Source organism: Gorilla gorilla, chromosome 20 (genome assembly GCF_029281585.2).
Source record: "Gorilla gorilla gorilla isolate KB3781 chromosome 20, NHGRI_mGorGor1-v2.1_pri, whole genome shotgun sequence".
Lineage (NCBI taxonomy): Eukaryota > Metazoa > Chordata > Mammalia > Primates > Hominidae > Gorilla > Gorilla gorilla.
This window is the reverse complement of record NC_073244.2, coordinates 18,427,009-18,440,911: the sequence shown is the minus strand read 5'-3', so window position 1 is coordinate 18,440,911 and position 13,903 is coordinate 18,427,009. Positions and strand designations below refer to the sequence as shown.

At 42.7% G+C, this 13,903-nt stretch overlaps 1 protein-coding gene across 2 annotated transcripts; it reads left to right on the top strand.

Moving 5' to 3' along the window:
- The first annotated feature begins 235 nt into the window (after positions 1-235).
- Positions 236-12,049, top strand: LOC101133993 (zinc finger protein 799). Of its 2 annotated transcripts, XM_031004505.3 has the most exons (4): positions 236-621; positions 8,343-8,469; positions 9,103-9,163; positions 9,560-12,049. In XM_031004505.3, exons 1-4 carry the CDS (start codon positions 619-621, stop codon positions 11,199-11,201), a joined length of 1,833 nt encoding a protein of 610 aa, XP_030860365.1. In that variant the 5' UTR covers positions 236-618; the 3' UTR covers positions 11,202-12,049. The 2 variants fall into 2 exon arrangements, with proteins under 2 accessions (XP_030860365.1, XP_004060125.2); XM_004060077.4 differs by lacking the exon at positions 236-621 and having other exon boundaries at positions 8,319-8,469.
- Positions 12,050-13,903: the final 1,854 nt, after the last annotated feature.

Sequence of the window (13,903 nt, the reverse complement as noted above, 5' to 3'; positions counted from 1 at the left end):
ACCCTCTCTCTCTCTCTCTCCCTCCCTCCCTCCCTCTCTCCCTCTCCCTCTCCCTCTCCCTCTCCCTCTCCCTCTCCCTCTCTCTCTCCCTCTCTCTCTCTCTCTCTCTCTCCTCTCTCTCCTCTCTCTCGGGAAAAAAAAAAAAAAGTATAATTGGTTTGTCAGTCCGTGTCCAGGAGGAAGAAGCAGGAGGTCCTATTGAGTACAGGCAGGAAATTCCACTTAAGTGCAAATATCCCTCGGGAGGATTCAGATCAAAGTGCCGGGAGGAAGCCCGCCCTGCCAAGAGCTGTGTCAGGAACTTGCTCATCCGGCTCCACTCAGCTGTGGAAGATCGCTTCTTCTGTCAATCAGTCCACAAGGGGCGGGACCTGACGCCGTATCCAGTCAGGGCCGTGGGGCGGGTTCGTGGGAACTGTCAATCAGTCGCGCTGCCCAGAGGAGTGTGTGGTTGAAAAAGCCCGCGGCGTCTCCTCCACCCACCTGCGCTGGGCGCTCGGTGCTCGGCTCTGTAGCTAAGAGACGACCTGGAAGTTCTGTGGCAGCCTTTGTCCCGCGGGAACCCGCATTGGCAGCGGGAGCCGTCCGGAGGACCTGGGACACCGCGGAAGTCGGGAAATGGTGCGTGTGCGGGGCCGGCGTCCCGAGGCGGGGGAGGGGTTGGGTGGAACCGGCCGTAATCGGCTGTGGCTGGACCCGGGCCTCCCCACGGGCGACTTCGGGATCTACGGACCCGGGTCCCCCTGGCGTAGGTCGGCCCTCGGCCGCAGGGTGGGGCTGGGCCTGCAGCCGGGACCCCGGGCGTCCTGTCCCATTCCTGCGCGGCAACTGCGGCCCCGGCGCCCTCTCTGGGCAGCTCCGCGCCCTCAGCCTCGCGTCTCCCGAGATTGTGCGGCTGTAACCAACACAGGTTCGCGGCCCGACTCACTGCACCGAGACGCTGAGGGCTGCAGCAGAAACGGTTTAATAGCCAGAGAGGGGAGGACACCCCAGATCCGCCTCCCTGAGGGATTTGGGGTCTGGACGGGGGCGGCTGGGTGTAGGGTCGTTGGTTGGTGGGGAAGTGAGGGGTGAATCCTGGGACAGGAGGTGAAGAAACCGCATTCTGCTGAATGGGCTCCCTCGTGGGGACTTCAACCTGGTTGGCGCCAGCCTTTCCGCTGGGATTCAGGATCTGAGACAGAACTCCGGCGACTCTTGAGCAGCTCTCAGAGATCTTATCCCCAGGCACAATGGGGAAGCTGGCGGTCAGCGTCTGCTGTGACCTGACTCTCAGGGAGGCGGCCCCGTGAGGCAGCGGGGCTGAGGGCACCTGGTTAATATCTAACTGCAATCTCGCCTCCAGCCTGGCTCGCAGTTCGTGTGAACCCGGTGAGGAGGCTGCACGGTGACGACGAGTCACCAGGCAGAATCCAGACTCGTGTGTGGGGTTTGTGTGTGGGAGGAGCTGTGGTCTCCGTGGTCCTCAGTGCCTTCTTTCTTTCCAAGGGCGACCGTTTCCCCTCTGAGTCTTCCAGAGATGTGGGCAGCAGGGTCTCAAATACACCTCTGTGTTCTCTCATCCTAACTCCTCCTAGGGCTGGCAGCAAATCTCTTGGTTTCCAGAGACTAACCTTGGTTTCCAGAGAAACCAAGGTTCCCCAGGCTAACCTTCTGTCCTTAATTCACAGCAACAGTATGAACTGTTTGGCCCCCAGGCGATATTTCACTAGTTTGTCATCTTGTTTTCAGCTAGCAATGTATGGCTTTTTCTTGAAAGAATTATTTTGGGTTCCTGAACACGGTGGGTCATTCCTGTAATTCCAGCACCTTGGGAGGCTAAGGCAGAGGTATTGCCTGATCCCAGTAGTTCCAGACCAGCCTGGGCAACATGGCAAGACCTTGTCTCTAGTATAAATGATAATAATAAAATTAGCTGGGCTTGGTAGCTGGCACCTGTAGTCGCAGCTACTCCTGAGGCTGAGGTGGGATGATGGCTTGAGCCCAGGAGTTTGAAGTTGCAGTGAGCTATGATCGTGCCTCTGCATCCCAGCCTGGGCAACAGAGGCCGACCCTGTCTCAAAAAAAATGGATGTCCACAGCTGCCAAGTCTCTTGGAGGGTCTAGTGAATATCATCCCCTGGGTCACTCCTCCCAGGGGACAGCCTGAGATGGGGGTGGGGCCCCCTGGGGAGCAACTGGATCCACTGGGATGGGAGGAATCTTCTGGTATATAATTCCTGTAAAAAGCTAACTCCTGGGACACTCACCTTTTCTTCCCAACCCTAGTTTCCATTCCTTGGAGACACATGACTGAACAGCCAATTTCATGGTCATATTCCACAGGAAAAAAAACAGAAATGATTTTTGCTTCCTGGACTCTCTCAGACTTAAAAGGTAGAAAGTTATATCTAAGGACTGGAGAACCTGCCCGTTGAGGTAGTGCAAGATCCTGAAAAGCACACAAGGCAGTGTCTCCTGGGAGGGTGATGACCAGAAGAGGGTTAAGGGATGTCCCAGGTGATAGGATGACCCACCCTGATTGTTGCATTAGACTTTTCTGTGTTCCAGTCAGCACTGCTGATTCCTGAGTTTGTTAGCTTGAAAAGATATGTTTACTCTTTTCAGCCTAAATTTTTGATTAACCTTAAAATACATCCTATGATTAGAGATTGTTATTGTATACTTTGAAGACAAAGTATACCCAAAGTTGGAAAGAGTTGGACTTCAGAAAATAAATTGTATCAGTAATTCTAGAAAGAGTTGGATTTCAGAATATAAATGGTATATGTAATCTTCTATTCCATTTTTTAAAAACCTTTATTTATTTTTTTTGCCCCAGAGCTTGTGTAGTATGTTTCTCAGGAGTGTTTGTTTTTTTGGATGATTTCAGATGGAATTTCAGGACTTAGTAGTATAACTACTACCAAGGAAAAAACCCTCTTCCATTATGGCTGCAAAAAAGGAATACATTTTTACAAGAAGGTGTAGTAGGTACATTTAATTAAAATGATTTAACAAAAGTTCAGTTCTCCTTTTTAAAAGGGTGGAGATTTTGGGACAATGGAGAAATCTGTTCTGTTCCTGTTATATGGGTTTGACAGATGAATGCTAAATTCTGTGGGACAGGACTTTCCAACAGCTAAAGAAGTAAAATATAATTATTTTTAACTATATCACTTACTATCATGGAAATAGTAATTAAATGACATTCCTTGTCTGGAAGGGATAGGTATTTGGGCTTTTCCTGTTGAGGTATAAAATATCAGTGCCTTACAATTTCCTTCCCACCCATAGACATAAACACTGAATTTGAGTGATTTTCCTGGATTCATCAAACATGAGTATTTTGTTTTGAAATATCCATGTAAAGCATAGAAGAGTAAGAGAGTAGCTTTGACTATGGCAGAGAGGCCTGAGGCCAATGCCCCCACCTCCAGCTAAGACCAATTTTTTTTTTTTTTTTTTTTTTTTGAGACAGCGTCTCACTCTGTTGTCCAGGCTGGAGTGCAGTGGCACGATCTCAGCTCACTGCAACCTCCGCCTCCTGCGTTCAAGTGATTCTCCTGCCTCAGCCTCCCAAGTAGCTGGGACTACAGGTGCGTGCCGCCATGCCTGGCTAATTTTTTTTTTCTTTTGTATTTTTAGTGGAGATGGGGTTTCACCATATTGGCCAGGCTGGTCTCGAACTCCTGACCTCAGGCAATCCGCCAGCTTTGGCCTCCTAAAGTGCTGGGATTATAGGCATGAGCCACCATGCCCAGCCCCATATGGCTTTTGATTAGGGCTAGAATGGAGTATATCTTTTCATACCTTTATATTTAATGTACCTGTGTCTTTCTACTTAAAATAGTTTTCTTGAGAGAATAAAAAAATAGTTTTCTTGCACACGTTGGTGGATCTTGTTTTTTTTTTATTCTACTCTGTCAGTCCTTGTCTTCTTTTATTGGTATATTCATATAATACACATTTAAAGTGGTTATTGATATCCCTGGATTCATGTGTACATATATAATTGTTTTACATTTGTTATCCTGTCGGTTTTTTTCAACTTCCTTTTTCTGCCTCCTTTTATTTTAACTGAGGAGTCTATATGATTGTATTTTCTTCTAATAGTATGGTAAGTGTACTTGTTTCTTTGTTTCTTTCTTTCTTCCTTTTTTTTTTTTTTTTATGAGACAGGGTCTTGCTCTATCACCTAGGCTAGAGTGCAGTGGAGCAATCATAGTTAACTATAACCTCCAACTCCTGGGCTCAGGAGATCCTCCCTACTTGCTTTCCTGAGTAGGTGGGACTACAGGTGCAGGCTACCACACCTGGCTAATTTTTTTTTTTTTTTTTACATGTTTTGTAGAGACAGAGTCTCATTGTGTTGCTGAGTGTGGGCTCAAACTCGAGCTTAAGCAATCCTCCTGTCTTGCATCTCAAAGTGTTGGCATTACAGGGCTGAGCCACTGTGACAGGCTGTTGTTTCTTAACATTTCATTGTTGAATTCCCTAGCATTTGGAGTAAACCATTCACAACAAATGGACCTTCAGTTTTAAGTAACACTGTACTGGCTTTTGGGGTAATGCTCATATAACCCAGTGTTCAGCATTCCTCCCTCCCACCCAATTTAACATCACTGTCATCCATTTGCCCTATTATAAACTATAACCACCCAATGCATTGTTGATATTATTTTTTGAACAAACCTTTATGATATCCAATAGGAATAAGAAAAGGAAATAATTTTTGTGCCTTCATTGAATTATTTTCTAATGCTCTTCATATATATGCATATGTGTATATTTGTGTGTGTGTGTGTGTGTGTGTGTGTGTGTGTGTGTGTGTGTGTGTGTGTGTATGATCTGAGTTTCTAACCTGTATCATTTTTCTTCTCTCTGATGAACTTCTTTTAACATTATTGGCAAGACAAGTACACCAGTCACACGTTCTCTCAGTTTCATTCCTTTTTTTTTTCCCTATTAGATTAATTTCAATTCATTTATCATCATTTTAACTGATTTTTTTTTTTTGGCTGCTCACATCTGTTGAACACTTGTGATGATGTCTTCATTTTAGTTGTACCCTGCAGCTGCATAAATTCTATATGGCTAAATTTCTATCCCTTTTTTTTTGAGACAGAGGTTCGCTCTTGTTGCCCAGGCTGAAGTGCAGTGGCACGATCTCGGCTCACTGCAACCTCCATGTCCTGGGTTCAAGTGATTCTTCTGCCTCAGCCTCCCAAGTAGCTGGGATTACAGGCGTGCACCACCATGCCCAGCTAATTTTGCCTTTTTAGTAGAGATAGGGTTTCACCACATTGGCCAGGCTGGTCTCAAAACTCCTGACCTCAGGTGATCCACACACCTCAGCCTCCCAAAGTGCTGGGATTACAGGCGTGAGCCACCACGCCCAGTTAATTTCTACTTTTTAATAGGTATTATTTTATCTCTACATCTGTATTCTCGTTTTCTTTTAGTTATTTGTTCATCATTGCCTTTACTTCATTGAACATATTTAAGATAGTTGCTTTAACGTTTTTATTCAGTGAGTGCAGTGTCTGAGGTTTCTCAGAGGTGGCTTATCTCAATTATATTTTTTCCAATTGATGAACCATATTTTCATGTTTTTCTGTATTCTTCATAATTTTGTGTTGAAAAGTAGACATCTCAATGTTACAATGGGGTAATTCTGAAAACTGGATTCTTCTTCTTTCCTCACTGTTTTCTGTTTATGTGTGTTGAAGACTGTAATTGTTCATTTGTTTAATAACATTTTCAAAGTATGTTTGCACAGACTGTATTCCTTATTTGTTGTAGAAACTGACATCTCTGTTCTTTAGTGTGTGTTCATCCAGTGTTCTGGCAGAGATTTCCTGAATGCTAGAGCTAGTAAAAAAGATAAAGCATACAAAAGCCTGACCTCTTCCAGTCTTTGTGGATGGCTCTGTGCCTGGGGCATCCCTTGAACACTTAGCCAGGCTGTTTAATACTCTACTTATGCTTTATGTTCTGCTTAACTAAACCTACAGATCAGCCAGAAGTGAAAATGAGGGTTTCTTCTCCGGTGTCTTTTGTGAAAATGTGTTCTTTACTGTGCATGCATGGGGCTTTCTCAATTCCCCAGGATACCTGGGTGCTTTTGAGTACCCTGATATCTGGAGGACATTTTCTCTTCAGCTCTTTTTCTCCATGACTTAGTTGATCTACTGTATGTCTTAATCATAGTCTGTTCTTGCAGTTGGCTACAGGCTTTTTGTGTATTTTGCAACATTTTCATGCAGTTCCTGCCCAATTTGACCCTGATTGTGTTGTATGGTAGATAAAGTAGAAGAGAGGGCCTTGGCTGGGCACGGTGGCTCACACCTGTAATCCTAGCACTTTGGGAGGCTAAGGCAGGCGGATCATTTGAGGTCAGGAGTTTGAGACCAGCCTGGCCACCAGGGTGAAACCCCGTCTCTAGTAAAAATACAAAAGTTGGCCGGATGTGGTGGAGCATGCCTGTACTCCCAGCTACTCAGGAGGCTGAGGCAGGGTGGAATAACTTGAACCCGGGAGTCAGAGGTTGTAGTGAGCCAAGGTTGTGTGGCTGCACTCCAGTCTGGGTGACAGAGCAAGACTCCGTCTCAAAAAAAAAAAAAAAAAAAAAAAAGACAGCTTTGTTTCAGACCTCGGGATAGTCCTTATACAGATTGGAAAATGCAAGGCAATAATTTGCAAATAAGATCTGATCTGCTGTCTCTAGAATTAGTGTCCAGGGTTCTATACCGGGAACTCAGGCTGCTGTGTTCAAGACTGGCATTGATAGGGGGAGGGATTGGGCCAAGGACAAATAAAAGCTCCACAAGACTTTTCTACCAGTTTTCATTTTTCTTTATACATATATTTATCTCTCTGTTAATAGTACGGGGTGCCAAATACAATCCTTTATTTGTTTTTGAATGCTGCAGCGTTCAAAAAGAAGGCTTTCAGCATTTTTTAGATACTGTGAGTTCTATTAGATTTGGTAATGTAATTTTTCTTGACTACTAAAAGGTTTGTTTTAGTTTCTTAGTAAGTATTATAAATATTCATGAGAGATGACATTAGTTCTTTCTAAGAATATGTGCAGTCTTTCCCCTTCTTTCTTTCCCATTTGGCATTACTCAAGAAAATGTTTAAAATTTTTCCTTTGAGGTGGTGTAATATCTTTTCTCAGTCTGTTGTCATACTTCAGTACATTTGATCTAAAGGAAACTAGTTGCCAGCTTCCAAATATTCTCTGTAAGTATAATCACATAGGGTGGGCTAAATCCCCCAAATAACAAGTTGCAACAAAATGTGAAATGTTATCTACCCAGAAAGTTCATTATAGACCTAATACCCAGAGTGTTTCTTTGTAGTTGTCTTAGCCTGTTTCTTGTTATTCATAACAGAATTACTGAACCTCGGTAATTTATAAGAAACAATATTTAATTTTTACATTTCTGGAGGCCGGGAAGTCCGAGGTTAAGGCTGGGCATCTGGTGAGAACCTTCTTGCTGGTGGGGACTCTGCAGAGTCCCTAGGTGGCATAGAGTATCACATGGTGAGGGAGCTGAGTGTCTAGCTCAGATCTCTTACTCTTCTCAGAAGGACATGAGATAGCTCATTTATTCATTCACCCGTTATGGATTAATCTATTCATGAGGTCCAAACCCTTAGGACTAAATCACCTCTTAAACCCCCCCTTTTTTTTTTTTTTTTTTTTACTGCCGCTTTGGAGATTAACATTCAGTGTGCATTTTGGAGGGGACAACCATTCAAACCTAGCAGTGGCTGATCAGGTGCACTCCCTGTGCTGAGTATATAACAAAATTCCAAACTCTCAGAAGGAAGATGGGGTTAAGGAAATACTGTATTTTTTTTGCATGAACAATTTAGGCACACTCCACCCCTATTATTAGTTACGCTCCTGGGGCCCTCCCCTAAATACATTGTCTAGACACCACGAAAAGCCCAACTTTGTGAAAAAGCATTTGTAAGGACACACAGTCTCAACACTGCTAATGGTAACTCCCTTTTGCACAATAAGTAGTAGGACTTTATCGTGCCAAGGACTGCAGACCCACTGTGGAAATCGACATTAGGGGTGATCCAGGCTATGTGATTCACTGACTCAGTTCGCCAACAAGTGGCATGTTTCTATCCCACTGTTAATTTACCAAACATGTTTAACTGTAGCTTCAGAGTTACTGTGTAGGAGAAAGTGAGTGTAGACAGAGAATAAGAGTGGGTTTACCATGTCATTGAATAAAATGGTTGGAAACCACAGCATCATGTGAAATTTATGAAGTGAGTATAGATTCTCAGTACTGTGATTTTCACCCTTCCTCCTCTGTACATGTGGGATGGATCAGGCCTCAGTGGCTTTAGAGGATGTGGCTGTGAACTTCACCCGAGAAGAGTGGGCTTTGCTGGGTCCTTGTCAGAAGAATCTCTACAAAGATGTGATGCAGGAAACCATCAGGAACCTGGATTGTGTAGGTAAGGATGACATCGCATTTCCACTTATTTAATTGGAGACATTTGTTTCTTGGTCATTCGTGCTGTTCAAAGATTTGGAATATGGAAAGGGGATATGGTTGGCCCTGGGAAAAAAAAAACAGGGTTTAGGGGTGCCAGCTCCTGTAGCAGTTGTACATCTTCATATAACTTTTTGTCCACATCTTAGCCTACTATTGATGGGCAGCATTATCAGTCACATAAGCAGTGATTAATACATATATTTTATGTCGTATTATTACATCGTATATTCTCACAGTAAAGTAAGCTAGAAACAGAAAGTGTTAAAAAGATAATCATAAGGAAGAGAAACTATATTTACTGTTCATTAAGTGGAAGTGCATCCTCAGAAAGGTTTTCATCCTCATTGTCTTCACATTGAGTAGGCTGAGTAAGAGGAGGGGCTGGTCTTAGTGTCTTGGGTAGCAGAGACTGAAGAACATTCATATATATATGTATATACAAATGGACTTGTGCAGTTCAAACCTCTGTTTTTCAAGAGTCAGCTGTACTTCAGTGAGTGCATTTTGAACGATTGCAGTGTACATCACAATCTTACTGTTTGTCTATAATTTTGTAAAAATTTGTAATGATTTTTCTGTGTATACCTTTTAGGAATGAAATGGAAAGACCAGAACATTGAAGATCAATACAGATATCCCAGGAAAAATCTAAGGTAATTTATACTCACAAGAGAAAGATATGTCCCTGGAGCCGTTCTGAGAATGACATGAAAATTTAAAAAGAAGCAAAGAAAATGAACAAGCCTAGCTTAAATTTATTTATTCTTAGAAAATTTTCTCCAAAACATATACTTAAATGTCCCATAGCTATTTAGTGTTTGTAAAATAGTTCCCATGGCAACAATATTATGAATCCACATATGAATGTGATTGTCTTGAGAACACCTGGGTCGAGTTACCTTGCACAGCATTCCATCCATTCACGTTCAAGCAGGACACGAAGCCTGCACTTTGCATGATAGTGTTAAAAATGTATATCCAATACTTATTAATACCTATAAAATGATTTATAGACCGACCTTTAGTGATATATTTCCCATTTTTTACAGATGTCGTGTGTTAGAGAGATTTGTTGAAAGTAAAGGTGGAAGTCAATGTGGAGAAACATCTAGCCAGATTCAAGATAGTATTGTGACCAAGAACACTCTTCCTGGAGTAGGTCCGTATGAAAGCAGTATGAGAGGAGAAATCACCATGGGTCATTCATCCCTTAATTGTTATATCAGAGTTGGTGCTGGGCACAAACCACATGAGTATCATGAATGTGGAGAGAAGCCAGATACGCATAAACAACGTGGGAAAGCCTTCAGTTACCACAACTCACTTCAAACACATGAGAGGCTTCACACTGGAAAGAAACCATATGATTGTAAAGAATGTGGGAAGTCCTTCAGTTCTTTGGGAAACCTTCAAAGACACATGGCAGTGCAGCGTGGAGATGGACCTTATAAATGTAAGTTGTGTGGGAAAGCGTTTTTTTGGCCCAGTTTATTACATATGCATGAAAGAACGCACACTGGAGAGAAACCATATGAATGTAAGCAGTGTTCTAAAGCCTTTTCTTTTTACAGTTCCTATCTAAGACATGAAAGAACACATACTGGGGAGAAACCGTATGAATGTAAGCAGTGTTCTAAAGCCTTCCCTGATTACAGTTCTTGTCTAAGACATGAAAGAACTCACACTGGAAAGAAACCCTATACATGTAAACAATGTGGGAAAGCCTTCAGTGCTTCCACTTCCCTTCGAAGACACGAAACAACTCACACTGACGAGAAACCCTATGCATGTCAGCAATGTGGGAAAGCGTTTCATCATCTGGGAAGCTTTCAAAGACACATGGTAATGCACACGAGAGATGGACCTCATAAATGTAAGATATGTGGAAAAGGCTTTGATTGTCCTAGTTCACTGCAAAGTCATGAAAGAACTCACACTGGAGAGAAACTCTATGAATGCAAGCAGTGTGGGAAAGCGTTATCTCATAGCTCAAGCTTTCGAAGACACATGACAATGCACACTGGAGATGGACCTCACAAATGCAAGATATGTGGGAAAGCCTTTGTTTATCCCAGTGTATTTCAAAGACATGAAAAGACTCACACTGCAGAGAAACCCTATAAATGTAAACAATGTGGCAAAGCCTACCGTATTTCCAGTTCTCTTCGAAGGCATGAAACAACTCATACTGGAGAGAAACCCTATAAATGCAAATGTGGGAAAGCCTTTATTGATTTCTATTCCTTTCAAAATCACAAAACAACTCATGCTGGAGAGAAGCCATATGAGTGTAAGGAATGTGGGAAAGCATTCAGTTGTTTCCAATACCTTTCTCAACATAGAAGGACTCACACAGGAGAGAAACCTTATGAGTGTAAAACATGTAGGAAAGCCTTCAGTCATTTTGGTAACTTAAAAGTACATGAAAGAATTCACTCTGGAGAGAAGCCGTATGAATGTAAGGAATGTGGGAAAGCATTCTCTTGGCTCACTTGCTTTCTACGACATGGAAGAATTCACATGAGAGAGAAACCCTATGAATGTCAACAATGTGGTAAAGCCTTCACTCATTCCCGTTTTCTTCAAGGACATGAAAAAACTCATACTGGAGAGAACCCATATGAATGTAAGGAATGTGGGAAAGCATTTGCTTCTCTCAGTTCCTTGCATAGACATAAAAAGACACACTAGCATTCTCTCTAAATTTATGGAATGTGGGAAAGCATTTATTAATTTTATTTCATTTCAGAAACTTGTATGAAACACATTGGAGATAGACCCTGTGAATGTAAGCACTTGGTAAAGCCTTAAGTAGTTTCAGTTTGTTTCCAGTACAGTCATCCCTTGATACCTGCTGGGTATTGGTTCCAGCACTCCGTGAGCCATGTCAAGTCCCTTTTATAAAATGACATATTTGTATGTAACTTACCCACATCCTCTTGTATACTCTCAATTATGTCTAGATTACTTAAAATACCTCATGCATTGTAAAAGCTTTGCAAATAGTTGTTCTATTGTATTGTTTAGGGACTCATGATAAGGAAAAGAGTCTATGTATTTTCAGTATAGATGCAGTAATCGTGAGCCTATCAACATAGTGTAGTCAGCCAGAACATTGAAGTTTCTTTGCTTCAACTCTCACATATTGCTTTTGTTTAATGTGTTAACACTTACCAAAACCCTGGGTCTTCTCTCTTGATAACCCAAGTATAGTGATTATAACGATGACGATTCTGTGGCGCCCAATGTTTTGATGTGTTGAGATGACTAGATGTATGGCATTGTGGGTAAGTAGTGAGACATCAGGTTAACTTGAATCTTGACAGGCCATCAGGACTATCATCTATGTTGGAAGAACCAACTTGTGATTATAGACGTGGACTCATTTGAGGAGGCTATGTAATACTAATGTTAGGATCTGTTTGGCTTGAGGGCTGAAGATCTGTAACCATTGAATGTTCCATCTTCTTTGCAGATGCTTAGCTATAGGAAGCTAGTTGTTTTCCTTTGCTTCATTAAAAAAAAAATCTTGCAGTGTTTATAGGCATGTTGTTATTTCTCGGGTGGAGTGAAAGCTTTGTTCCATTGTAGGATCTTTGAGGATCGTACCTCTCTTTCACCTTTGCCTACTGAAAAACTGTGGCAAACTTTTCAAGTGTCCAAATCAATGGCTCTGTGTCTTCTAAGTTTTCTAGCTCATCATCATCTGTAGTGGATTTCAGCAGACTTTGAAGTTCCTAGCTGGTAAGGGTTTCTCTTTGCTTTTTGGTGTGTTCCTTAACGTCATCGTCAGTCATTTCAGAGAGCGTTCTCCATCAACTTTTTTTTGCAACATTTTACATATTCTTAATAACTGCATTAATAGTGGGGAAGCCCTTGAAATCATTGACTCCCTTACCCCATGATGGCTTGTAACATGCATTGGCTGTCTTGGGCTTTAGGGCATCTGTAGCCTTCCCAATAAGCACAATTGTATTTGTAATTGTGAAGCTCTTCAATAAAACCACTGTGGCACATTCAAGGTTAGCATCAAGACTCCAAGAAATCAGCCAAGGTCAGATGGATGTAAGTCACTTGAATGCAGTTGATGATGCCTTGATCTAGTGACACAGCAGTGATGTAGTTTTAGGAGGCAGAAATATCACTTGCATGTTCTTTTAGGCAAAACAAAGAGATTGGAGAGATGGCCTGGAGTGTTGTCAATTCTGAGGAAGACCTTGAGTGGCAGTCCCTTCTCTTTGAGGTATTCCATCACATGAGGAGTGAAGCATTGCTAGAAGAAAGCCTTCTTATGTTCTTGCCAGGACACAGGCCAGCAAGTTTTGCTTTTGTCCTAAAGAACCTGGTGATTGCTCAGTAGACAAAGCCTCGCTTGTTCTCATGAACTAATGCATGGCCTGACAGCACCAGAATAAGGTGGTCTTTCCAGGCCTCGAACCCTAGTTCCTGCACTCGTGACCTAAGGTACCATTGGGCATCTTCTAGAACATGCCTGATTCATGACAATAGAAGATTTACTCTGGAAGATAGTCTTTCTTTTTTCTGTTTTATGAGCTCTTCTAGGAATGCTGTTGTTTCCCTGGCATCAGCCAATGCCAATTCTCCTGTGGTCTTCAAGTTCTTGGGCTGCACTGTGTTGCATAGTTAGCCTAGCCAGAACTTACTGGCTTCAAACTCCTTCCTCTTGCTCTCCTCAGCCCCCTCACAGTGATGCTCATAGAGGCTAAATGTTTTTTGTTTGTTTGTTTTCTTTCTTTCTTTTTTTTTTTTTTGAGACGGAGTGTTGCTGTGTCGCCCAGGCTGGAGTACAGTGGCATGATCTTGGCTCACTGCAACCCCCACCTCCTGGGTTCAAGTGATTCTCCTGCCTCAGCCTTCTGAGTAGCTGGGATTACATGTGTGCGCCACCACACCCAGCTGTCTTTTGAGTAGAGACTGGGTTTCACCATGTTGGTCAGGCTGATCTCGAACTCCTGACCTCGTGATCCACCCGCCTTGGCCTCCCAAAGTGCTGGGATTACAGGAGTGAGCCACTGCGCTTGGCCTGGCTAAGTGTTTTTTCAAGTATGATGTTACCATCAGTAGGGCTGTGGTTCTGTGACGTGTCCTCTAGCCACACACTTAATGCTTATCCTTAGTTTATCATGAACTAGAGGGATCATTTTTGCCACTGTAGGGGCAGCTCTAACACTTTGAGGAACTTCAGCTTCTCTCTGCTTTAGTGTGTGATTTCTTGGTTTGTTCTTACCTTATGATGAACTTTCCAAGGTGATAACACCACTTTTCAAAACATCTTAGGTTTGTATTTTCTTATTGAGAGATACCACTTTTTGTCCCCTGCTAGCCTTTTAGGGATAGGTTTGACCACTTGATTCCTTCTTAGGAGCCATTTT

Excerpts from the sequence above, each read along its gene's own strand:
- LOC101133993 (XM_004060077.4), top strand. The coding sequence starts at position 8,334 with ATGGATCAGGCCTCAGTGGCTTTAGAGGATGTGGCTGTGAACTTCACC. Across the intron at positions 8,470-9,102 it reads CAGGAACCTGGATTGTGTAG|GAATGAAATGGAAAGACCAG; the intron begins GTAAGGATGACA and ends TATACCTTTTAG. Across the intron at positions 9,164-9,559 it reads TATCCCAGGAAAAATCTAAG|ATGTCGTGTGTTAGAGAGAT; the intron begins GTAATTTATACT and ends CATTTTTTACAG.